General features: G+C 46.9%; 2 protein-coding genes and 1 pseudogene across 7 annotated transcripts in view; 2 read left to right on the top strand and 1 right to left on the bottom strand.

Annotated features, from left to right (window-relative positions):
* The first annotated feature begins 377 nt into the window (after positions 1-377).
* LOC122680091 (apolipoprotein L3-like) lies at positions 378-19,461 on the top strand. Of its 4 annotated transcripts, none has more exons than XM_043881032.1 (4): positions 378-457; positions 9,831-9,938; positions 14,595-14,715; positions 17,601-19,461. In XM_043881032.1, exons 2-4 carry the CDS (start codon positions 9,908-9,910, stop codon positions 18,457-18,459), a joined length of 1,011 nt encoding a protein of 336 aa, XP_043736967.1. In that variant the 5' UTR covers positions 378-457; positions 9,831-9,907; the 3' UTR covers positions 18,460-19,461. The 4 variants fall into 4 exon arrangements, with proteins under 4 accessions (XP_043736967.1, XP_043736969.1, XP_043736966.1 ...); XM_043881031.1 differs by having other exon boundaries at positions 442-569; XM_043881033.1 differs by lacking the exon at positions 378-457 and adding an exon at positions 8,134-8,152.
* On the bottom strand, positions 13,217-14,208 carry LOC122680644 (annotated as a pseudogene).
* A 3,438-nt stretch (positions 19,462-22,899) lies between the features above and the next one.
* Positions 22,900-23,705, top strand: part of LOC122680447 (apolipoprotein L2-like) — a 49,053-nt gene continuing 48,247 nt past the window's right edge. For 2 of the 3 annotated variants that reach the window (XM_043881807.1, XM_043881809.1), the window contains exon 1: positions 22,961-23,201. The gene's annotated coding sequence lies outside the window, so the exon portion shown is untranslated. Of the gene's footprint in view, positions 22,917-22,960; positions 23,202-23,705 lie in introns of those variants that run through there. The other variant, XM_043881808.1, reaches the window with a different exon arrangement.

The following is a 23,705-nucleotide window of genomic DNA, read 5'->3' as shown; positions in this document are numbered from 1 at the left end:
GGTGTGCTCTGGAACTGTGCCACATGCTGGTGGCCTGAGGGTGAATAAAGCAGGCAGGCTGGTGAGCGGGTGGTGGGGAGGGCTGAGGGGTTGGAAGGACGGCCATGGGGTGGGGCAGTGGTTGGCCAAGGGACTCTCGGTGTGTTGATGGCAGGTCTCCTTCAAGGAACCGAGGCAGGGGGGCTGTGTCAGAAGGATGTGGGATGTCAGGGCTGGGTTTGTTTCACTAAACGGGCAGCAGGAGGGTGGGAATAGTTCTGGGCAGGGCCTGGTGGGGGCAGGGTGATGGTAACTTGAGCCACTCAGAAGTGAGGGTTTCACTTTCCCTTCTGGTTCTCCAAATATATCTGGGACCGGAAGGTATGGGTTTATTGCAGAGACACCCAGAAGGCAGCTGTATTTGCATAGCTGAGAAAAACTGGATCTTGCTCACACTTAGCCAGAGGAAGTCTCCTGGGTAAGCAGCAGGGGGTATGACCCCTGCCCATCTCCTCATCCTCAGGACAATTGTCTGAGAAAACCTTGATTGTCACTAGTTGACATAAGAAGGGAAATGGAAGCTCAGAGAGGTGAGACCATGGCCCGAAGCTGTCTGACAGCTTCCTCCCACGCCCGGGGCCCCTAAACAGGGCAGAGGGAGGTAGATGCCTGTTCAGGGGGTCTCAGCTTGGGATGTGGACCCCTGAGACATGAGCAGTGACCCCAGAAGGAAGGTGTATGTTGTGGGTGCTCAGTCCTTTGGGAAATTTCAAGAAAGCTGATGGGATGGAGGAGGGCAAAGCAGCTACAGTCCTTCCTCCTTGTGGCCTGGCCACCTTAAGTCTGCCCCTGGGTGCTGTGCTGGGGCTGGTGGGGGTTTCTTTTGAGATACAAGGAATCAGGTTTCATCACCCACCCGGTCTCTGAGTGCCTGCTCAGTGCCAGGTCCTGGGGGAGAAAAAAAGGCCTGAGAGAGGAAGGAGAGGAGACCAAGTGGGGAGATGCAGGCCTTGCCACACAATGCCCACATTATGATACAGGTTTTACAATCTTAAGACAAGAAGCCAAATTGTAGATACATCAGTATAACAAGAGGGGCATGAGATTAGATCTATGTGTTTATAAAGGTAGAGACAAACCTAGAAATTTCTGGGTTATTAAAATCACATTCCACTCCCCTCCTTCACATACCCATGCCAGAAGGTCTGGCCTTGGCCTCCACTCTGTCCACGGAGAGCTGTGCAACCCTGGGCAAGTTGCCTCCCTGGGAATTGTCTGTTCACATCTCTTACCCACTTGTGAAAAACTGCATTCAGTCTTTTCATGTGGATTTTAGGCTCTCTCTGTGTTGGGAATGTTCATCTTTGTCTACTATAAATATTGCGAACAGTGTCTTCCGGTCTCTCATTCTTTTCTAACTTGTTTTGTGGCATCCTTTTGAAATATTTAGTTTTTAAGAAGTCAAATAAATCAAACCTTCCTTATGGCTCCGGCAATTCTGTCTTGATGAGAATGGTTTCCTCAACTCAAAATTATTTTTAACATTTTTTCTAGTATGTTTGTAGTTCTTTTTCTTTTCCATTTTCATTTAGATCCTTTGGAATTGATTGATTGCTTAGAATCTTTTTGTTTCTTCCTCTTTCTCTTCGCCCCCCCCCCTTCCTTTTTCTCCTTCTTCTCCTCCTCTTCTTTCAAGCAGGACATGTTTAAGTGGTACTTTTCTCAGTCAAAGAGTAGCACACCCATTTCTGTGCTTTCAAAATTGCCTCCATTGCAGTCAGGAAATGACTCCACGCTTTTCCCCTCAAAGTCCCAGGCAGTAGTTAGGGAGCAGAGAGCGAGAGACTGGAGGAAGCTGGGCCCCACACCCAGACCAGACCTGGACTGAACATCCTGTGGGAGGGGAGGTTTAGGAATGTCCTGCTCAAGTCTTCAAGTCTCAGGATAGTATATCAGATTTTGGGTAAGCCTCATGCTTTTCCACAGGTCTCTCTTCCTCTTTCTCCTCCTACAAAAATATCATGGCTGGAGTAAGGAAACATGAAGAAATGCAGGTGTTTTCCTGCTACCTGAGAGTACAGTGTTCATACAAAAGCTTTCTTAAACCAAGATGGTGGAGAGCATAGACCACGTAGGTCTCACATACTCTTTTACCGGCAGAGGGTGATCTTCTGGGAAACGATGACATGCCCATAAATGGAAATGCTCAGAAATCTGATGACACTCTCTATCAGAAAGAGCTTTTATGAAGACAGACAAGGGAAACAAATGAAATTACTCAACTGTGGGTAAAAGAGGTATAGTAACATGTCTTTGAGAATCTGGTTGTTTCATGCCCCAGTAACAGGTCCCACACCTCATGTGTTAGCTAGGCTGTGCCCAGGAGGGTGGCGGGAGCCCCAGAAGCCCTGGAGCAGGAAGAGCAGCAGAGAAGAGACAGAGCCCCCACCCAGTGCTGGGAGCTAAAGAAATTCCACACAAATAGACCCACAGGCAGGAAAGTACAAGATTCCAAGGGAGACTGGAAGGGTTTAGAGGAAGACAGCAGGGGCAGGAAGCTTTTGAGATGGGCCTCCAAGGACAAGAAACATTTCACCTGGTGAGGCACGTGGGGAAAGGCCTTAGAGGGGCAACCTGAGCGAGGGCCTGGAGGCTTGGGGGGAATCAGAGTCCAGGCAGCTGGGAGTCCTCCAGGCCCCTCCACCAAGCCCTATAGAGTCAGGAGGGTGAGTCAGACAGAGTTGGAGCATGAGGAGGGCCCGGTGATGAGCTAAGGACTTTGAATTTGACACTGCCTTTACCCCTCCTGTCCCTGCGCATAGAGTATGAGCTGTCCCACGTGGAGGAAGAGGTTTGGTAGAATCTCTGTCTGCCCACATGGAGGGAAGGGCTCTGTGTCTGGCCATGCAGTTGGGCAGGGACAGGCTGCTCTAGGTTCCTCCCCTCTCCCACTGGCAGCCTTTCCAGGAAGTGACCAATCAGAGGCTAACAGAGGAGGACACCCAGATAGGAATCCGGCAGAAGGGAGAACCATCCAGCATCCACACCCAGCTGAGCCCCCAGACAAGGGTCAGGACCAGGACAAGAATGGCAGGGAAGGACAGAAGAATAAGTCAAGGGTCGTGACGCATTTACAAGTGTTTGACATCATCCAGGATCCAGCCCTTTCTGCCTGAGCCCACCTCTTCTCTCTGACTTGACTTTTCATCCCCATGTTTCTTAATTGCAATTGGCTGCCCTGGCTCCTGGGCTCCCACAGCTTCTAGGCAGAGAAGGAGGCAGGAGACCAGTGAGCTCTGCTCTCTCACCTGCTTGGAGGTGGGCCTGTGTGAATTCTCTCCCACCCACGCGGCCAGTGCCTCAGCCTCTGCCACTGGGCACACTCCCTAGTGAGCAACCTGATGGTTACTCTTCCTGAGGGACAACCCTGGGGATCAGAGAGAGAAGCTATTAGAAAGAAAGATGCTAGGATGGGGCTCAGGTGAGGGGATTTGAGGGAGACTCTAAGGAAATGGGGCCACTCTAGATTGGGTGCTGCAGAGAATTGGGGTCAGTTCTACCAGTGTGAGTCTCAGTAACTCCCTGTATGGAGACCAGAGCGAGGATAAAGGTGTAATTGGAAAAGCAGGAACAGTCGCGCTTTTCAGCCAAGGGAGGGGGCGAGGTGTGGGTGAGGGCGCAGTGATGGGTGTTTGCTGTCTCCTCACTCCTGCTCTCAGGGTGACCCTGTGTGAGGCTGGAGTTCTGTGAGAGCCTTTACATCCAACAGGAGAAGAGCATTGCCCTGTTGTGATGCCAGGCCAGCCTCAGGATGTCAGGGCTTGTTCTTTCTTTCTCAACCTTTTATAAACATTCATGTTAATAAACAGAGAGGAATATACCTATAGACTTCAAGACTCCTCTTCTTTTTAAATTTAATTAACAATGAAGTATTTCCCATTGTACTTACTCTTCTTGGCAACTTAGAAAGAAAAGAAAGATTCGAACTCTTTGTGACCCCATGGACTGTAGCCCACTGGGCTCCTCTGTCCAATGTATTTCCCAGGCAAGAATACTGGAGTGGGTTACCATTTCCTTCTCCAGGGCATCTTCCCAACCCCAGGACTGAACCCATGTCTCTTGAGTCTTGCATCACCTGCATTACCACTAGCACACTTTTTAACCTTTATATCTCCCTTTTTGATCACACTTTATTTAAAGTCCTCTCAATGGAATATTATTTTGAACTCACAGCCTTTCACAGACTCAGCTTGGCCCAGTGAAACATCTTTATAGTAATCACTATCTTTTACTATTATTATTTATGTGGGTGCCCCTTCTGACCTTCTCTGATCATCTTCAAGAGCATCCTTGCCCTTGCAGGAGTAGAGATGCCAGCCTGTGGGATCCACCTCCCCTGCAAGGGGTCTTCCTTCCTTTGAGTGGACAGAAGCCCGTGTGTGCACATGTGGGTGGGCAAGAGGCTGCTGGACAGTGTGTCTGTTTAGGGTTACTGTTCATTCTGATTATTCTGGTTAAACCCCAGTTACCATCCCTACTTAGAGAACTTAAAGGGCTTCCTTAGTGGCTCAGAAGGTAAAGAATCTGCTCGCAATGCAGGAGACCTGGATTCCATCCCTGGGTTGGGAAGATCTCCTGGAGGAGGTAATGCCCACTCCAGTATTCTCGCCTGGAGAATTTCCTCCAGAAGAGCTTGGAGGGCTACAGTCCCTGGGGTCGCAGAGTCAGACACCGTGAGTGACTAACACTTCCACTTTCACTTTTGCTTTCTAAGAGAACTGGTTTCATCAAAAGGAACGTGTCTCCCATACTGACAGCTGTCACAGCAGGAGTCACACTTATTTCTTGTTGGCATTAAATTCAACTGCTTCCATCATCTTGAGGGTGCTGGCACTAGAAACCACCCCATTTTGTGGGTTACTGACAGCTATAAAGTGACTGCTGCTGTCTTAGAGTTAATAAAATCCAGTCCTAAGTGCATATGGTTAAACAGATCAATTTGTACAGAGGGTTCTGCTCTTTCCTTCCAAAGGAAAAGCTTAGATAGTTAATCAATGTCTTTAAATGATATTACTACATTGGGAGGCGGAATGGTGTGAGAATGTGTCCTCAGGAGACAGGAACCTGGACTTGGATTCTGGCTCTAGCACTAGCTGTGTGCTTTGAGTAAATTGCTTAACCTCTCTGAGCTTCAGTTGCTTTTCTTATAGGATCATTGTGAGAACTCAAAGGAAGTGAATTCATACCAAGCAATTGGGAAGGTGCCTTGTGCAAAGTGGGGAGTCATCAACCACAGTAGCTAATCAATATTCAGAGTTGCATTTTTCTTTTTCTTGACTTAAAAATTTGGTATTATTTACTTACTTCTGACTGGGAAAAATAAGGATTCCATTTATTTTTTACTTTTTCTTATACCTTTCCCCATCTTCTGTTTATATCATTATTTCACTAATTTGATAGCCCCTATTATGAAGCTTTGTACTTGTAAGCATCTTATTTACATCTTCATTTGTTATGCTTTCAACTGGACCCACTACTTCTTGATTCTCAGCTTTGTAAACTGAGATATTAATTAATTAATTAATTAATATATAATTGAGATATAATTAATTAATCCTCCTCCCCTTAGTGCTTCAGATCCCAAATTCTAGAAGTGTATTTTAATTTTTATATTGATTAACAAGTACATTGATCACGGAGGAAGGCTTTCTTATCTCTCCTGGCTATTCTTTGGAACTCTGCATTCAAATGGGTATATCTTTCCTTTTCTCCTTTGCCTTTCACTTCTCTTCTTTTCACAGCTATTTGTAAGGCCTCCTCAGACAAACATTTTGCCTTTTTGCATTTCTTTTCTTTGGGGATGGTCTTGATCCCTGCCTCCTGTACAATGTCACGAACCTCCATCCACAGTTCTTCGGGCACTATCAGATCTAATCCCTTGAATCTCTTTGTCACTTCCACTGTATAGTCATAAGGGAGTTGATTTAGGTCATACCTGAATGGTCTAGTGGTTTTCCCTACTTTCTTCAATTTAAGTCTGCATTTGGCAATAAAGAGTTCATGATCTGAGCCACAGTCCGCTACTGCGCTTGTTTTTGCTGACTGTATAGAACTTCTCCTCTGGCTGCAAAGAATATAATCAATCTGATTTCGGTGTTGACTGTCTGGTGATGTCCATGTGTAGAGTCTTGTCTTGTGTTATTGGAAGAGGGTGTTTGCTAAAACCAGTGTGTTCTCTTGGCAAAACTCTGTTAGCCTTTGCCCTGCTTCATTCTGTACCCCAAGGCCAAATTTGCCTGTTACTCCAGGTGTTTCTTGACTTCCTACTTTTGCATTCCAGTCCCCTATAATGAAAAGGACATCTTTTTTGGGTGTTAGTTCTAGAAGTTCTTGTAGGTCTTCATAGAACCATTCACCTTCAACTTCTTCAGCATTACTGATCGGGGCATAGACTTAGATTACTGTGATAGTGAATGGTTTGCCTTGGAAAAAAGGAGAGATCATTCTACCGTTTTTGAGACTGCATCCAAGTACTGCATTTCAGACTCTTGTTGACTATGATGGCTACTCTATTTCTTCTAAAGGATTCTTGCCCACAGTAGTAGATATAATGGTCATCTGAGTTAAATTCATCCATTCCAGTCCATTTTAGTTCACTGATTCATAAAATGTCCATATTCACTCTTGCCATCTCCTGTTTGACCACTCCCAATTTGCCGTGATTCATAAACCTAACATTCCAGGTTCCTATGCAATATTGCTCTTTACAGCATCAGACTTTATTTCCACCACCAGTCACATCCACAACTGGGTGGTGGTGTTGCTTTGACTCTGTCTCTTCATTCTTTCTGGATTTATTTCTCCACTGATCTCCAGTAGCATATTGGGCACCTACTGACCGGGGAAGTTCATCTTTCAGTATCCTATCATTTTGCCTTTTCATATGGGAGTGGAAAAGATCAGTTTTCATTCCAATCTCAAAGAAAGGCAATGCCAAAGAATGTTCAAACTACCACACAATTGCAGTCATTTCTCATGCTAGCAAAGCAACACTCAAATTCTCCATGCCAGGCTTCAATAGTACATGAACCATAAACTTCCAAATGTTCAAGTTGGATTTAGAAAAGGGAGAGGAACCAGAGATCAAATTGCCAACATCTGCTGGATCATCGAAAAAGGAAGAGAGTTCCAGAAAAACATCTGCTTTGTTGACTATGCCAAAGCTTTTAACTGCGTGGATCACAACAAACTGTGGCAAATTCTTCAAGAGATGGGAATACCAGACCACCTGACCTGCCTCTTGAGAAATCTGTATGCAGGTCTGGAAGCAACAGTTAGAACTGGACATGGAAAAACAGACTGGTTCCAAATCTGGAAAGCAGTACTTTTCAAATATACAAATATACAAAGGCTGTATACTGTCACCCTGCTTATTTAACTTATATGCAGAGTACATCATGAGAAACGCTGGGCTGGAGGAAGCACAAGCTGGAATCAAGATTGCCAGGAGAAATATCAATAACCTCAGATATGCAGATGACACCACCCTTATGACAGAAAGTGAAGAGGAACTAAAGAGCCTCTTAATGAAAGTGAAAGAGGAGAGTGAAAAAGTTGACTTAAAGCTCAACATTCAGAAAACTAAGATCATGGCATCTGGTCCCATCACCTCATGGCAAATAGATGGGGAAACAGTGGAAACAGTGTCAGACTTTATTTTTCTGGGCTCCAAAGTCACCGTAGATGATGATTGCAGCCATGAAATTAAAAGACGTTTACTCCTTGGAAATAAAGTTATGACCAAACTAGGCAGCATATTAAAAAGCAGAGACATTACTTTGCCAACAAATGTCCATATAGTCAAGGCTACAGTTTTTCCAGTAGTTGTGTATGGATATGAGATTTGGACTATAAAGAAAGCTGAGCTCAGAAGAATTGATGCTTTTGAACTGTGGTGTTGGAGAAGACTCTTGAGAGTCCCTTGGACTGCAAGGAGATCCAACCAGTCCATCCTAAAGGAGATCAGTCCTGGGTGTTCATTGGAAGGACTGATGCTGAAGCTGAAACTCCAATACTTTGGCCACCTGATGAGAAGAGCTGACTCATTTGAAAAGATCTTGATGCTGGGAAAGATTGAGGGCAGGAGGAGAAGGGGACGACAGAGGATGAGATGGTAGGATGGCATCACCAACTCAGTGGAGATGAGTTTGGGTAAACTCCAAAACCAAGACTTGAACATAAATAAATTTACCTTAAATTTAAAAAAATCAAACAAAGGAGTTTAGACTTTTGTGCTATTTTAATATATTTTTAGAGCTAAGTTGTACCTTGTAGCTGCACATGATTTTCAGCAAAGCTTTAGTTTTTCCTGATGTTTCTAATTGGCCTCGTTTTCACCCCTTGCACTGCTTATCTCCAACATTTCCTCCATTTCTTTCCAACTGTGCCTCATATGATACCAAGTCCCCTGTCCCCACAGACTCTGGACTTCTTATCCCATTCTGGACTGGTTTCTCTCTAGGTCTGCTGCACACCCAGCTGGGATCCTTGGATTCCCTTCCCTCTGGGTTGATGTTCCTGATTTCTGGATCCCATGTCTATCTCTCTCATAGGTATCCTTTATCTTCCTCCATAATTATACAAACACACCACCTGTTGTTTTTTTTTCCTGCAACTCATTCTCAAGTAGCTTTCTGAAAAGTCTGGTGAAGAGTGAAGGCTGCTGTGAATATGGGATGGGCCGTGGTGTTGGTAAACTTGTCCCTTGCTCTCCCCTTGGCCTCCCTCTCATCTTGATCCCTCTCTGGGACTCTGCCCAACAGACCATTCTTCTCTCCTGTCAGCTGTGTCTCTAGGTATGAATATTTTTAGGTGCTAATGCCTTGTGGTCTAGCCTAGATAGCTATATCCTAGATCCTATAACCTATATCCTAGATAGCTATCTAGCTATATCCTATTCATAGGTATAGTTTAAGGAGACAGTCTCAAATATAGTTTTATACAAGGAGAATGCTCTTTACACTATTATTTTCATAAGGAATTATAAACCACCTAAAGTCCAGTAGTCAGGGGAGGACAGCAGAGCGGATGGGGCACCATCGGGGTCCTCAGCTGCCCAGGGCAGGGATATAAGAATTGAGGTGGGGACGATGGGACTCCAGGCCTTTGTGGGATACAGGCTCTTGCAGAAGCAAGGAGGGCGTGGGCTGTGGGAGCTGTGTCACCAGGAACTTTATCAAGGCAAAGAATCGAGCACGGGGAGCAAGACATTATTTGGGGATGAAAGCACTCATTTAATTGATACACATATACCCACAAATAAATATTTTTGTATATTAAAGGGAGTAGAGCATGGTCATCACAAACCTAGGATTTGGATCAGAAAGACTGGGTTCAAGCCCAGGTTCTGGAATCAGCTTGAAAACTTAGGCTGATGTAAGTTCAAGTGAGCTTCAGGAGCCTGCACATCATAGACAATGGATCAATATTAGTTATTATCAATTAGTTAACACAAATGTTCCCAGCTTCACCTAATTTCCAGATTATTCCTTCCTGTCTGTTCTTGTCTCTCGTTTTATTGCTCCTATAACTTTGCAGATGGGTGTCTTCTGTCTGATGACCTTCTCCTTGTGCCCCAACAGGAGAGCAGGACTCTGACTTGGCAGGAGATGAGTAACTTTCCTTAACTAGTGACCTGCAGAGCCCAGGGTACAGAGAACCACAGTGGGTTAAATTCCGGGTGGCACTGGCGGCCGTCCCAGGGGAACTCACCAGAGACCTCACCACTCCCTGTTCCCTGCAGGCACTGCTCACTCGTGATCGAGCCCACAAGCTGTTTTCTCTTCCCCAAGGGTGAAGCCACACCTCCTTCCAGCCTGACAGAAACAAGGATCTGAAGGGAGATCTCTGAGACCCCGCTGCTGCCACCATGAGCTCAGAAAACCTTGGAAAATGCTCAGGTAGTCAGCAGCCTTTTTTCTGTCCAGTTCTGCATGTGACCCAGAACTGAGGGTGGTTCTTCCAGGCAGAGTTAACCCACAGAGGAATCAAGAACCAGGAAGAGGATGGATAAGCGTCCTGGAGCCCCCCAGAGGGGCCACATGGAGTTCCCCCAATGGGGGAGTGTCCACAGAGCCTCTTTCCCAGCCCTCTCCTTAGGGAGCCACTTGCTAGGTGCTCACTTCCTCCCCCACTGCCTTCTAGCAAGTGACTCAGAAGTGAGGCCAGGACAGCCCATGGGGAGGGGGACAGCAGAGAGAGTCCCCAAGGCCAGGCAGGGCAGTGAGGGGAGGTCATCCGGGGTCCCTGGAACTCCTCCTGCCCTCTCCCTTGGCCTGGGTCTACTCCTGTTCCCAGGCCCTGGGCATCACCATAGACACCTTTTGTCCAGCACTTGCCCTGCCACCTGCCCAGCCGCTCTGCGAGGATCAGCGGACCCTGAACTGAACCCCAGTCTGATCTTTGCCAGCTCCCTCCTGGAGGGGAGGGATGATGGGGTTTTACACAGGATCACGTCTGGCTCCACCCCCTCACTGCCCATCCTGAGTGTCTCTGATCAGTAAGATGAAGCCTCTCACATGGTAGTCTTATTCAATGGCAGGTGGCCCAAAACCCTTTTTTAAAATCAGGTAGCATCGGTTTATAACTTTCTATAAGTTTCATGTGTACAACACTATATTTCTACTTCTGTATATGCTGCACGTGCTCACCACCAAAAATCACTTGCAAAAATCCCTCTAGGTGTACTGCATGGTAGAATGAAGAAATCACAGGAGTTTAAAATAAGGAGGATTCAAGTCATGTCTAAGAAGTATCTGACACTTGACCTTGGATTCCACCTCTGAGCTTTCTGCTCACTGGCCTTGGGCTGTCCCTTATCCTGGCTGAGTCTCACTTCCCTCATCTGTGAAATAAGAATAATGCATCTGTGTGTGCATGTACCAGGAAACACATCTTACATCGTGACCCAGCCCCACCCTCCATATATTATATATATTTTTTCCAGTTGCCCATGTCTTACCTATAATTCCATAACTTCTGGGCTTCCCTGGTGGCTCAGACGGTAAAAGAATCTGCCTGCAATGCAGGAGACCCAGGTTTGATTCCTGGGTCGGGAAGATCCCCTGAAGAAAGAAGTTGCAACCCACTCCAGTATTCTTGCCAGGGGAATTTCATGCATAGAGGAGGCTTGCGGGCTACTGTCTATGGGGTCACAAAGAGTTGGACAGGACTGAGTAACTAACACTGAGCAATTCCATAACCTCTAGATCCCTGAAATCACACGGGGATTTCGGTAACTCATTTGAGCAGTGATCTTGCTCTGTACTGATCTGAGGCTATTTATTGTCATTACATTCTTTATCACATTTAATGTGAATATTCTTTTGTTTCACTACCAAAACGTGAAAGCAGTCATTTATAGGGTGCCGCCAGTCTCTGCCACAAGTAGTAACTAACAAAACACATCCCTTGTATTCCATCTCTTTATGTGTGTGTGTGTGCTCAGTTGTTCAGCTGTGTCCGAATCTTTATGGCCTCGTGGACTGTTGTCTGCCTGGCTCCTCTGTTCTTGGGATTTTCCAGGCAAGAATGCTGGAGTGGGTTGCCATCTCCTACTCCAGGGGATATTTCCGACCCAAGGATCAAACGCATGACTCTTGCATCTCCTGCACTGGCAGGCGAATTTTTACCACTGCATCTCCTGGGAAGCCCTCCTTCTCTTTCTGAAGGTTTAAAATTGTAGATTCCTGAAGACACCTAAATCCCAGGATTAAATAATTATTTCTGGAGCTTTGGAAGTCCAAGATCAAGGTCGTGGTGGTTTCTGGTGAGACCTCTCTACCTCTTTTGTAAATTCTAACTGCCTTCTCTCTGTGTCCTCACATGGCCTTTCCTCTGGGGGAGAGGGAAGGAATAGAGAGAGAATCTGGTGTCTTCTTTTCTAATAAAGACATTCAACTTACTGGATTAGGGCCCCACACTTATGACCTCATTTTACCGTAATGACCTCCTTAAAGGCCCAGTCTTCTAACATAGTCACCAGGGGGTTAAATCTTCAACATATGAATTGGAGGGTGGGAGGGAAGCAATTTCATCCATAACCCAAGGTTAGTCTGCCAAGAGTGCCCAGGTGATTGCTGCTCAAGAAAATGAATTTTAACTAATTTATACTAAATACCATTTTTTAATGCACTATAGAATTTATTGCTGATACCATGTTATGATAACAAAAGCAGATCATCCTTAAGGCATCAGATTTTTTTATTAATTTAAACAAAAATATATGATCCCTGTCACACAAAGAGGTAATTTTAAATTTACTTGGATGTTGAACCAATCAATACATATATGTTTGGAAACCATGCACCTGAAGTGCTAAGTCCTCTCAGTCACGTCTCACTCTCTGTGACCCCGTGGACTACAACCCAGCAGGCTCCTCTGTCCATGGGATTCTCCAGGCAAGAATACTGGAGTGGGTTGCCATTCCCTTCTCCAGGGGATCTTCCCAACCCAGGGATCAAACCCCCATCTCCTACACCTTCTGCATTGTCAGGCAGGTTCTTTACCACTAGCACCACCTGGGAAGCCCAACTGTGCTCCTAGTATCATATCATACCAGAGATAAGGCTGCTGTCCTCAGAGAGTACATGGATCACTGGTAATCAATCCTGAACCTAGTGAATAGCATAAAATATTGGGGAATATTGGAAAGCTAACAGATTTCTCTGGACTTCTTTTATCTTGCCCCTCTGAGAGACTTGTAGATCTAGATGAGATTAGTTTGGAAAAGAGGTCTTGTTTAGTTCAGAGAATCGTCAAAGAGTCCAGTATAGTTGTGGAATAATCAGAGACTAAAGAAACTTTATAAGGAGAAGTAGACTTGGAAATCAAGTGATCCTCTTTTAAATTAGCATGTTTTAGTCAAAGGTATGGAATTAATGATAAGCATCGGTTAGGAATCTGTAATGTCCTCCAATGCCAAGTGACCACTAGCACCCTGTTTCCCATTATGATGATTCCTTGATGAGAGGTAGAAGGCATAAAGAATACTGCCAGCTATAAAATAAACTACACTCCAATGCCTATGATAGCTAAAAAGAATTTTTTTTTAAATAGAAGAAACTCACTGAATCAAATGAATGCTAAGCAGAGCAAATGCAGTGTACTCAAAACTGAAGTAAGAAACCTCTAATTACACAGGAAATCAATGGAAGGATTAATCATTTGAAGAGAAGATTCATTTTTCCATAGCCCCACAGCTATGAATGATATCTTCATGAGCCTGGGCTGCCTTCTCCAGTGAATACCGGGGACTGTTAATGGTTTCAACCAACCAATTTCCATTCTGGTTTGGAGGGCTGCTGCAAACTGCTGAAATGCTTCTTGAAGGATGACTGGAGAGCTACTGCTTTTTTTTTTTTTTTTTTTTTTTTTGAGAGCTACTGCTTTTATGCTAGATTCCTTTGTCATGGATCCTGTGGGTTTATTTCAATAGGACCTCTGCAGCCAACAACTATTCCTCGTCCTCCATGTGACAAAAATTCAAATCATCACTAACATTGACATTAGCAAATATTTCAATAATCACATCAACTTTTTTTCACCAACAGATTTCTTAATTTTATCAATATAATTAGCTTCTTTGTGATTAAACACTTCATGGGCTCCATTTTGGAAAGCAATCTTTTGTCCTTTCTTAGTAGTAGCTGTGTCCAAAATCTTTAAGCCATAAGCTCTAACCATTTGGCCTGCTGCTCTTCCAGCTCCTCCACTAGCCCCAGAACACTTCCTCCAGCTTTCATGGGCACTGTGCAGCAGACTCGATAAGCAGTAAAACATGAGATGCTGATGGCAGCTCCTTTTTTAAAATCCAATTTTTTTGGGACACGCGTGAACAGTGTGATGGGCTGCCAAAGCAAACTCGGTGTAGCCCCCAGAGATCATCCTGGTAGTGAATGTCACCTTTCTTGAAAGCAGATATGTTCTCTCCAGCAGCTTCTACTATCCCAGTCACATCTCAGCTAGGAGTATAAGGTAGAAATGGTATTATACTGTGAGTGCCAGAGCGGATATATGTGTCCACTGGGTTTACACCACATGCTTGGACTTTGTTAGAACCTGGTGGTCTTTCAGAATTGGTACAACAACATCCAACTGGAATTTCAGCACTTCGGATCCACCAAATTCAAAAACTCAAATAGCTCTCACCAACTTCTATCCTGTCACCATAGTGATCTAGATACCTGTTCTAGGCTGGAAAACCAAAATCTGCAAGCCCAGATTCCACAGGGTTTAAAAAAAAAAAAAAAAAAAAGCTACTCAATACCATTTATTATCCACCACACATTTTTCTGGGCTTTCCCGGTGACTCAGACACTAAAGAATCTGCCTGCAACACAGGAGACCTGGATTTGATCCCTGAATCGGGAAGATCCCCTGGAGGAGAGAACGGCTACCCACTCCAGTACTTTTGCCTGAAGAATTCCATGGACAGAGGAGACTGGCGGGCTATAGTCCATGGGGTCGCAAAGAGTCAAAGAGCATTCATTGAGCGACAAACGCTTTCCCTTTTTCACTTCACAAGTTCTAAACTTATTCCCTTTCCTCTCATCTAGATATTGAGATCTTTTTTGAGGATGTCGTTGAGTGTCTCTGGGACATACTCAGCAGAGAGGAACTGCTTCTCCTGCTGACTGAATTCCTGAGGAAAATTGAGGTGAAGGCTGGTTTGTCCAGGTAACCTGCACAGGTGTATCAGGAAGGTCACCCACACCCCCAGCACCAGGCTAGTCTCCTCCTGGCAGGCACACCTCCTCCAAGCAGGACCCTATGGAGGGGGCTGAGGATGTTCCTTCTCAACATCTCGTGAGGAATGTTTCCTCCATGTCATCTGCTGGCGGTGAACAACCCTGAATTGACAAAAGATGAAACCTGCAAGAAAGGAGCAGGTTATGTGACCTTGGACATGTTACTGAACTACGCTCTCCTTTAGTTTCTTCATCTGTCCAGTTAAACTGTGAGGACACTGAGATTATGCTTGCAAAGAGCTTCCCATAATGACTGACACAGAGTAGGTGTTCAGTCAATATTAACATTTTAAAAACTTGCTGGGAAGAGACAGGGGCCAAGAGTCTTCTTTCTGGTGATGAGAATCAAGCAGAATTTCCTTTGGGGCAAGTCTGAAAATCCTGACGCCATCGTTTGTATTACTCAGGCTTCTGCCTAGAGCCTTTCTATTCCCCATCTTAGGAATTGTACCAAATGATTGTATCAAACCAAACAGCAGGATCCTGCTGGCCCACAAGGCAGAAAGGCTAGAGAAGAACTGGTTGGAGCTGGATGGATCCTGGATCTAGCACTGCCCAACTCTGGGGCTCTGTGCTTATATGTTAGAGTCTCAGACTTGCCTGTGTCCAATGGGAATAGCAATTCAGTCTGATGGACTATGTTCATGGCCTCAGAGTGAACTGTAGGGTCAGAGGTGGGGAAGCGAGGACCAGGGAAGCCTGGACCAGGGTCAGACCCAGGGGTCAGGGTGGAGCAGAGGGTCCAGGCTGGAGGACTAGTAGGCAGGCTTGGGCAGCAGGGCCAGGACTAGAGTGAGGAGAGCGGGCCCCGAGGACATGGAACTGAAGGGGCTGTGACCCTAGCAGAGGTCCCATAAGTGGGAGGGGGGGCATTTCTTCCCTCCCTGACAGGATCCCCTCATGCTGGGCTAGAGAGCCCTGGGTGACCGTGTCTGCACACCCTGCCTGGGACTTGGCTTCTCACTCCATCTGGGACCCTCTTCTAAGCTACGTTGAGCCGCCTGACAGTGGAAGGCCGTGTGACTCAGTGAGCCCTCCAGGGTCACAGTGAGTGGCTGTGACTGTGTGTCATTTGAGGGATTCTGAGGAGCCTCATGCATCCCCACCCAAGAGGAAAACGCTTCCTCCACCAGCTGTGCAAGTGCCGGTCTCCTCAGGTTTAACCATTCAGATGGATGTTTCCTCATCTTTTTTAGAGGTTCTACAAAGCTGCGCATGACCTTGGGGTGCAGGCTCATGAGGCTGTCACAAATTAACATGTGAACCTTGAGAGGTCAGGCTCGTTGCGTGCTGGGTCAGGAGTCAGTGAGGTGGGCTGCAGAGGCCAGGGGATCCAGCAACACATCTCCTGATCTCCAGGCAGCTGGGGCAGTGGATGGACTCAGGGACCTTCTGCTGGGAAGGTCAAGGGCACAAGTCTTAGAAGACAGCAGATGGCAGACTAAAGGACTGTTAAAGTGCCTCCTAGTTCTGACTTTGGGCTTTTTTTTTCTTTCTTCTACAAATTCTAAGTCATAGAGACAGCCAATCTGCAAAGGGTGAGGGCACAGTGCCCAGGACTATGCTTTCATTTGAACCAATGGCATATTTAGGGGATCCCCAAAACCCCCCTCAGGTTTGAGAATTCCCTACAGAACAGACAGGACTCACTGAGAGCCATCATGACCCCAGTGTATTACAGGAAGCCTGTGGGTTTCCATCAGCCACAGGGCAGAGCCTGGGCGGATTTCACACCCGAAGCTTCGATTGTCCCCAGGATGCATTACTGTTCTGGAGCTCGGTGAGTGGCAGGGCACAGGGAACACTGCCTGCCAGGGACACTCACCCGTTTAAAGACAAATTACCCTGACTTGTGGTCTCTAGCCTCTCCCAGAGGTCGGACAAATGTCCTAGAGTCCAGCTCCTTCAGAGGTCAGAACTGATACCACATGACCCAGAGGCCCCATCATACATCTCATCAGACTGTCCTGTGGCAAGAGGCCCAGGCAGACGAGGACATTTGTACCAGCCAGAATATTCTAGGGGCTTAGGGACCACTTCCCTGTAGTCAAGGGCAAAGAAATGTTGACTCCTCACTACACACCAAGGCCTTTGAATACAAATTTTCTGCTCCAATCCCACTTTTCTTTATTTGTGGAGTTCCCAACCTACCAACTCTTTGGAAGTGATGATGTTCACCTGTCTGAGACATCTTTACCAAATATCTATTTTTAATTTTTGGCTGAGCCACATGGTTTGTGGGATCCTAGTTTCACAATCAGGGATTGAGTCATATCCTGGGCAGTGAGGGTGCAGAGTCCTAACCTCTGGATCACCAGGGAATTCCAGCAAATATCTCCCTTAACTTACCAGTATCCTAAGGTGACATTTGCTGATCTGTTTCAGGATTAAATGGGGCTTATCTGGTGGCTCAGCTGGTAAATAGTCTGCCCACAATGCGGGAGACCTGGGTTCAATCCCTGGGTTGATAAGATCCCCTGGAGAAGGAAATGGCAACCCTCTCCAGTATTCTTGTCTGGGAAATCCCATGGGCAGAGAAGCCAGGCAGATTGAAATCCATGGGGTCACAAAGAGTCAGACACAACTGAGCGACTTCACTTTCTCTTCTTTCTTTCCAGGATTGAATAAGTATATGAAGCATCTACAAGGTACAAAACCTGTGTTTAATGTTGAAAGAGAAAATTTTACATTTGAAAAATTCTTCTCTAATAGATTTATAATGCTAAATCCATATTTATGCAGAATAGACATTATGGAACCTATTTTGCAGACAAGCAAACTGCCTTTCTAGTCCCTTGATCTTCATTGTTACAGGAAAGACGAGGCTGCACTACACGAATATCTAAATGAATTGAAAGGAGACTTGATAGAGAAGGACCAGGAAACGCTCACAAAAGAGGAGCTGGACAGGAGGAGGTTTCTGAAGAAGTTTCCTCGGGTGAAGCAGCAGCTGGACGAGCGCATAGGAAAGCTCCAAGAGCTCGCAGACAAGGTTGACAAGGACCACAAGGAGTCTACCATCTTCAAAGTGATGGCCCACACCACTGGCGTTGCATCTGGCGCCCTGACCCTCCTTGGCCTGGCTCTGGCACCCGTGACAGGCGGGGGCAGTCTGGCACTCTCGGCCACTGGGTTCGTGCTGGGAGCAGCAGCTGCTGGGGCAACTGTGTCCACCAGCTACAAGGAAAACGCAAGCAGGTCAGCAGCTGAAACTGAAGCCAATAGCCTGATGGCAACTGGTGTCAAGAAATGGAAGGTGCTCCTAAATGTACTCAGGAGCAACTCCCGAATTAGATCAATAGAGAAATTGGCAAAAGCTGTGCGACAGATTCAAAAAAATATACGTGCCATGGAAACAGGCAAAGACAACCCTGAATTTGCAACCAATGTAAGCGACTACTTGGGCCCTGGGAAAATCATAGTCCCAGGCGCCCGGCTGGTAAAGAAGGCCTGTTCCGTTACCATGGCTCCGGCAGCTGTCACAGGGGCCCGGATTGTGGGTGCAGCCACCGCAGGTGTCTTTCTCCTGGTGGATGTGGGCTTCCTAGTGAGGGAGTCAATGCACTTGCATGATGGTGCAAAGGCAGAGTCTGCTGAAAACCTGAGGCAGCAGGCCAGGGAGCTGGAGAGGAATTTGCAGGAGCTCAACAATATGTATGAACTTCTGCAGTAGGGCCTGACTCAGCCACCCCCAGAGCAGTGCATGGATCAGGATACACATGGGTCGAGGTGCAGAGGTACCTTGTTAGAGAAAAAAAGGAGAAGGACAGAAAATTTTTGGAGCTGAGTATCAGGAATTTGGGGTTTCTGCACCTGAGCACAGCAGACGAGGGATGGATGTTGGTGACCACTCAGGGAGAGTGAAGGAAGGAGCCTGGAGCCTGGATTGAGGGAAGACGGGGAACTAGAGAAGGGTTGGGGGTTGGGGGAGAGAAACCACTTTTTCCCTTCATACTATGAAATTTTACTTTGTTTTGAGAAATAGCCGATTAACAATGTTGTGAAACAAAATAGCTTCAGGTGAACAGTGAAGGGACTCAGCCATACATCTACATGTATCCATTCTCCCCTCAAACCCCCTCCCATCAGAAACCACTTATTTTGAACTAAAGAAGTCACTGGGGGCAGAATAAAGGGAGAGGCAGGGGAACTAGCAATGAAAGACCAGGAACATGAATGGGTTGAAAATGAGAGAAAGTCAAAGAGTTAGGATTGTTGGAATCCAGGAGAAGTAGCAGGGGCTCCACTAGCACCCTCACCAAGGTCTGATGCCCCAGCAAAGAGAGTCTCCCCCTGTTGGTGGTCTCTAGCCCTACTTCTCCAGCATCAACTCACCTTTGATCCCAGCAGCTTATCTTAATTATTAATTAGCCAGTGACTTCTTTTGCTTGCTTGTTTCTTTAACGGAAGTACAGTTGATTTACAATATTGTATTAGTTTCAGATATACAGCAAAATGTTTCAGTTATCACGTATTCTGTATATATCTGTTCTTTTTAATTTTTTCATTACAGATTATTACAAGGTACTGAATGTTTTCCCCTGTACTATACATTAAGTTCTTGGGTTTTTTTTTTAATCTATTTATGTACGGTAATGTGTGTCTTTTAATCCCACACTCCTGATTTACCCCTCTGCCCCTTTGGTAACAATAAATTTGTTTTCTGTGACTCTGAGTCTGTTTTGATTTGTTAATAAGTTCATTTGTATTCTTTTTTTTTTTTTGGCCATGCCAAGCAGCTTTTGGGATCTCAGTTCCCTGACCAGGGAATGAACAACGGGGCTTCCCTGGTGACTCAGCTGGTAAAGAATCCACCTGCAATGCAGGAGACCTCGGTTTGATTCCTGGGTTGGGAAGATCCCCTGGACAAGGAAAAGGCTACCCATTCCAGTATTCTGGCCTGGAGAATTCCATGGACTATATAGTCCATGGGGTCAAAAAGAGTCGTACATGACTAGGCGGCTTTCACTTTCAATTTCATAGCATTGAAAACACCAAATTCTAAACACTAGACCACCAAGGTACTCCCTGTGCTATTTTTTTAGGTTCTCCGTATAAGTGACACTATATATTTGTCTTTTCTGTCTCAATTACTTCACTTAGTATGATCACCTCTAGATCCATACATGTTACTACAAATGGCATTATTTCATTCTTTGAAATAATGAGCAATATTCCATTCCATGTATGTGCCACATGGTTTTTATTCCTTTGTCTGTTGACAGACATTAAGTTACTTCTATGTCTTTCTATAGTAAATAGTGCTGCTAGAAACATTGAGGTGCATGTGTCTTTTTGAATTGGAGCTTTTGTCTTTTCCAGATATATGCCCTCAAGTGGGATTGCTGGATCACACGATAGTTCTATTTTTAGTTTTTAAGAAACTTCCATACTGTTTTCCATAGCGGCTGCCCCAGTTTACGTTCCCACCAGCAGTGCAGGAGGCTTCCCTTTTCTCCACATATTCTCCAAAATTGTTTATTTGTAGACTTAGACAATGGCCCTTCTGACTGGTAGGGAGTGATACCTTATTGTAGTTTTGATTAGCATTTCTCTAATTATTAGCAATGTTGACCATCTTTACTTATTCCTGTTGGCCGTCTGTATGTCTTTATGAAGAATGGTCTATGTAGATCTTAAGGCAGTGACTTCTTGATGACGATGGTGAAGATAGTGGTGGTGGCCCCAGTGGTGATGACAACACAGTGGATGGAACATCTAACAAATTGCAAGGTGCCGTTTGGGTCTGGAGTGTACTGAGAGATCAGTGCACTGGTCTGGAAATTCCCATGAAATTCCAGACATTGTGCAGTAACAGAGTTTGATTCGGAAAAAACAAAAAAGAAAGAGAAAAAATGAAACCGGTTGGCTGCAACATGTCAAGGAACTTCAGGGTGTGACAAGGAGGTCAACAAGCCTGGGGCAAACAGACATAGCCCATGGGACCCCCAAGGGAGCCCGTGTTGTCTGACTTGGGCTGAGCATGGGGATGCTCCTCCTCTAGCCCTGGGGACCACGATGGACATGGGGCACTCAAGGGTGATTGAGGGCAGAGGGCTTGTGTGCAGGTGTGAGAGAGGGTCAGCTGTAAACAGAGGGGCAGAGAAGGACAGCACATGCCTCACCTAGGCTGCCTTCACGTTTCACCAGGAGCTTCCAGAACCATCTTCCTGTGTTTACCTTGGGGCATTGTCCTGCCCCCACCCGTCTATTCCCCATGGGGCTAGAATGATCCTTAAAAATATCGACCTTAGCAGCACCCGCCTCCAGCTCTTCCCTGGCACCTATGACTCCGAGCACAGATGCCCAAAGCCTCCCGGTGTAATAGGGGTGGAGTCCTACAGCCGTTAGTTCGAGACAATTAGGAGACTGTCAGCAGGAGACCTGGGAGCAGGTCCCACCCCACCAACAGTCAGCCTGGCAGCAGTGTCCTCTCAACGCGGAGTGTGATAAGAGGGGGATGGCCACCTTCTCCCCGGCCCTCCAGGCCTTCTAGCCTCAGGCCTCTAGGTGAGCTGAAGGGTCACCTAGAAGGGGATAGGCTGGGGACAGTGACCTGCAGAGCTCCAGACCCCGCCTGGCCGCCCACTGGCCAGGCCCATCCTTGAGAAGGCAGTGAACCTCTCCCCAGTCCCCACCTCTGAGCCCTGAGGTGGTGGAGGTCTCCATGGGTCCCAGTCCACTGAGGCCTCAGCAACTGGAGTAACTGGACACTGTCATTAAGGTGACAGCTTTAACCAGCTTCAGTCACTCCATTCAAGTTCCAAGAACTGGTCCAGCTGAGCTCAGTTGTCGATCCCAAGGAGGTGCCAGAGGTCAGGGTTAAGTGGCAAAGACATTGCACCGCATTGCTTCAGGTCTACTCTGTGGTGGGGGCTGTTCTCTAAGAAGGGCAACAGCTGGGGGCTAGGGATTAACCTGAAGGGCATTTGCTACAACACATGTCCCTATGGATCCCATGCAATGATCTCTCCAGGTTAAATGTGAAGCCTGAGGACCAGCTGGGTCTGGGTGCCTGGCTCCCTCAGTGATGACGGCTGGACAGGGCCTGGGGACCTGAGGGTGTTGCCAGCTGAGATCTGCCATATTATAGGGGCCTGGGCATTGGTGGGAGGACCTAGACTGGGTGCTGGAAGAAGGCTCCTGGGCAGGGTAACCGGCCCACACGGGACCCTCTCCTCTTAGATAGGGCCTGGACCTCAGAGAGCGAAAGTTGAGCTTTGGGAATTTGCCCTTTCTTGTCTGAAGAGAAAATAACATTTCTATTGTAGAGGTTTTGACAAACATCATGAGCTGACAGTGACCTGACCTTAAGAACAAAGGATCTGACAACAAGAACTTTACAAAAATTCACCACTCCCCTCCCACATCTTTCCTGTCCAAGGGCTTTGCTGAGAGATTTTGGGGACTTCAGGATGTTTAAGGAATGAGCTACTTCTCATCTCCTTGCATGGCCCAGCAAAAAATCTTTCTGGGCCCCAAACTCTGATGTTTTGCTATTGTCTGGCTCACAGTATGTCAGGCTCTGGGACTTGCATTCTGCAACACATGCAGCCCAAAGTATTCTTCTGGACCCTGGGGTCCCCCGAGGGCAAAGCTAGATGCCATGTGGAGCCCTATCCCACGGCCACAGATACAGAGCTCCACACCACGGTCATCTCCCAAACTGACTGCGCCCCACAGCGACCGTCGCCATGAGTCCCGTGATCTAACCGGCCAGCTCCCTGACCCCATAGTAGGTAAAAACAAACAAACAAACAAACAAACTCACCCTAACGAATCACCTAATGCCACCCTTCCAGCAGGAATTTTCTTTGTGTTGAGGCTATAAAAACTGGCCACTGGCCCACAAAGAGCATCAAGCAGGCCGGCTGATCAGTCAGCTGTCCCTGGTCCTTCAGGAAGTCTGCCCACTGTCTGAGCAGCACTCCTCACTCCCTCTGTCCTTTGTTCCCAACACTTTCTCTCTTCTAAATACCCTGTATCTGGAAATTCTTTCCAACCCTCACACAACCACATTTTTGTGGCCCACGGAGGGACTCTCAGAGGCTTTAGCAGCAGCTCTGGCTTCTCCCCACCAGAGGTCAGCAGCGCCCTCCCTACTTGTGACAACCAGAAACGTCTCCAGACGTCCTGGAACATCTGCTGGGTGGGGGTGGGGGGTGACACAGTTCCCTGGGTGAGGTCACACCACTGGATCTTAGCTCCGGGAAAAAACCCCCGGGAGCGAGGTCAGGACTGTGGGCAGGGAGGTTGGCCGGCCCGCCCCCGCCTGGAGGCGCTGACCATGACCCTCGCCCCACAGGGCCTTCGGGCAAGCGGCAGCAACAGCTGACGGCCATGAAGGTCCTGCAGAGGAACTGCGCCGCCTACCTCAAGCTGCGCATCTGGCAGTGATGGCGGCTCTTCACCAAGGTGGGTCTGGGGGGGCTCCGTGCGGCAGAGGGACCAGCGGGCCGCAGCACGCGGGCCTCCTGCGGGGCTCGGGCCCCGGGCTGGCACTTTGCCCCTGTGTCCCCGGGCCCAGGACTTGAGCCGGGGATGGTCCTGCCCTGAGGGGTCCCCGGGGTGTGAGCTGGGGCGTGTGTCCAGCGTGGACAGCCGAGGTGCTGTCGACCCCAACGTCCCCACGTCGGCTCCACGTAGAGACAGCACTGCCTACTCAGGAAATCTGGCTCGGGATCTGCGTCTGACGAGGTCCTCCCTAGGCTTAAAAACATCCCTTTATTATTAAAGTGTGTCAGGCTGCTTTGTTCATAAAAAATAATCTGTGGTAGTTGCAAATTTTTTTAATTTTTACATTTTTAATTTTAAAAAAAGATTTCTTTTCTCCTCTTCCTATAAAAATGGTAAAATTCCTAGTCTTTATCACTGTCCTTCCACGTCTGCATCCTTCGGTAGCTCAGCTGGTAGACCAGA

The sequence above is a fragment of the Cervus elaphus genome, chromosome 22 (assembly GCF_910594005.1).
Source record: "Cervus elaphus chromosome 22, mCerEla1.1, whole genome shotgun sequence".
In the NCBI taxonomy this organism is placed as follows: domain Eukaryota; kingdom Metazoa; phylum Chordata; class Mammalia; order Artiodactyla; family Cervidae; genus Cervus; species Cervus elaphus.
Note: the sequence above shows the minus strand (reverse complement) of the source record. Positions and strands in the feature narration are given on the sequence as shown.

Excerpts from the sequence above, each read along its gene's own strand:
- LOC122680091 (XM_043881032.1), top strand. The coding sequence starts at position 9,908 with ATGAGCTCAGAAAACCTTGGAAAATGCTCAG. Across the intron at positions 9,939-14,594 it reads AAACCTTGGAAAATGCTCAG|ATATTGAGATCTTTTTTGAG; the intron begins GTAGTCAGCAGC and ends CCTCTCATCTAG. Across the intron at positions 14,716-17,600 it reads GTGAAGGCTGGTTTGTCCAG|GAAAGACGAGGCTGCACTAC; the intron begins GTAACCTGCACA and ends TCATTGTTACAG.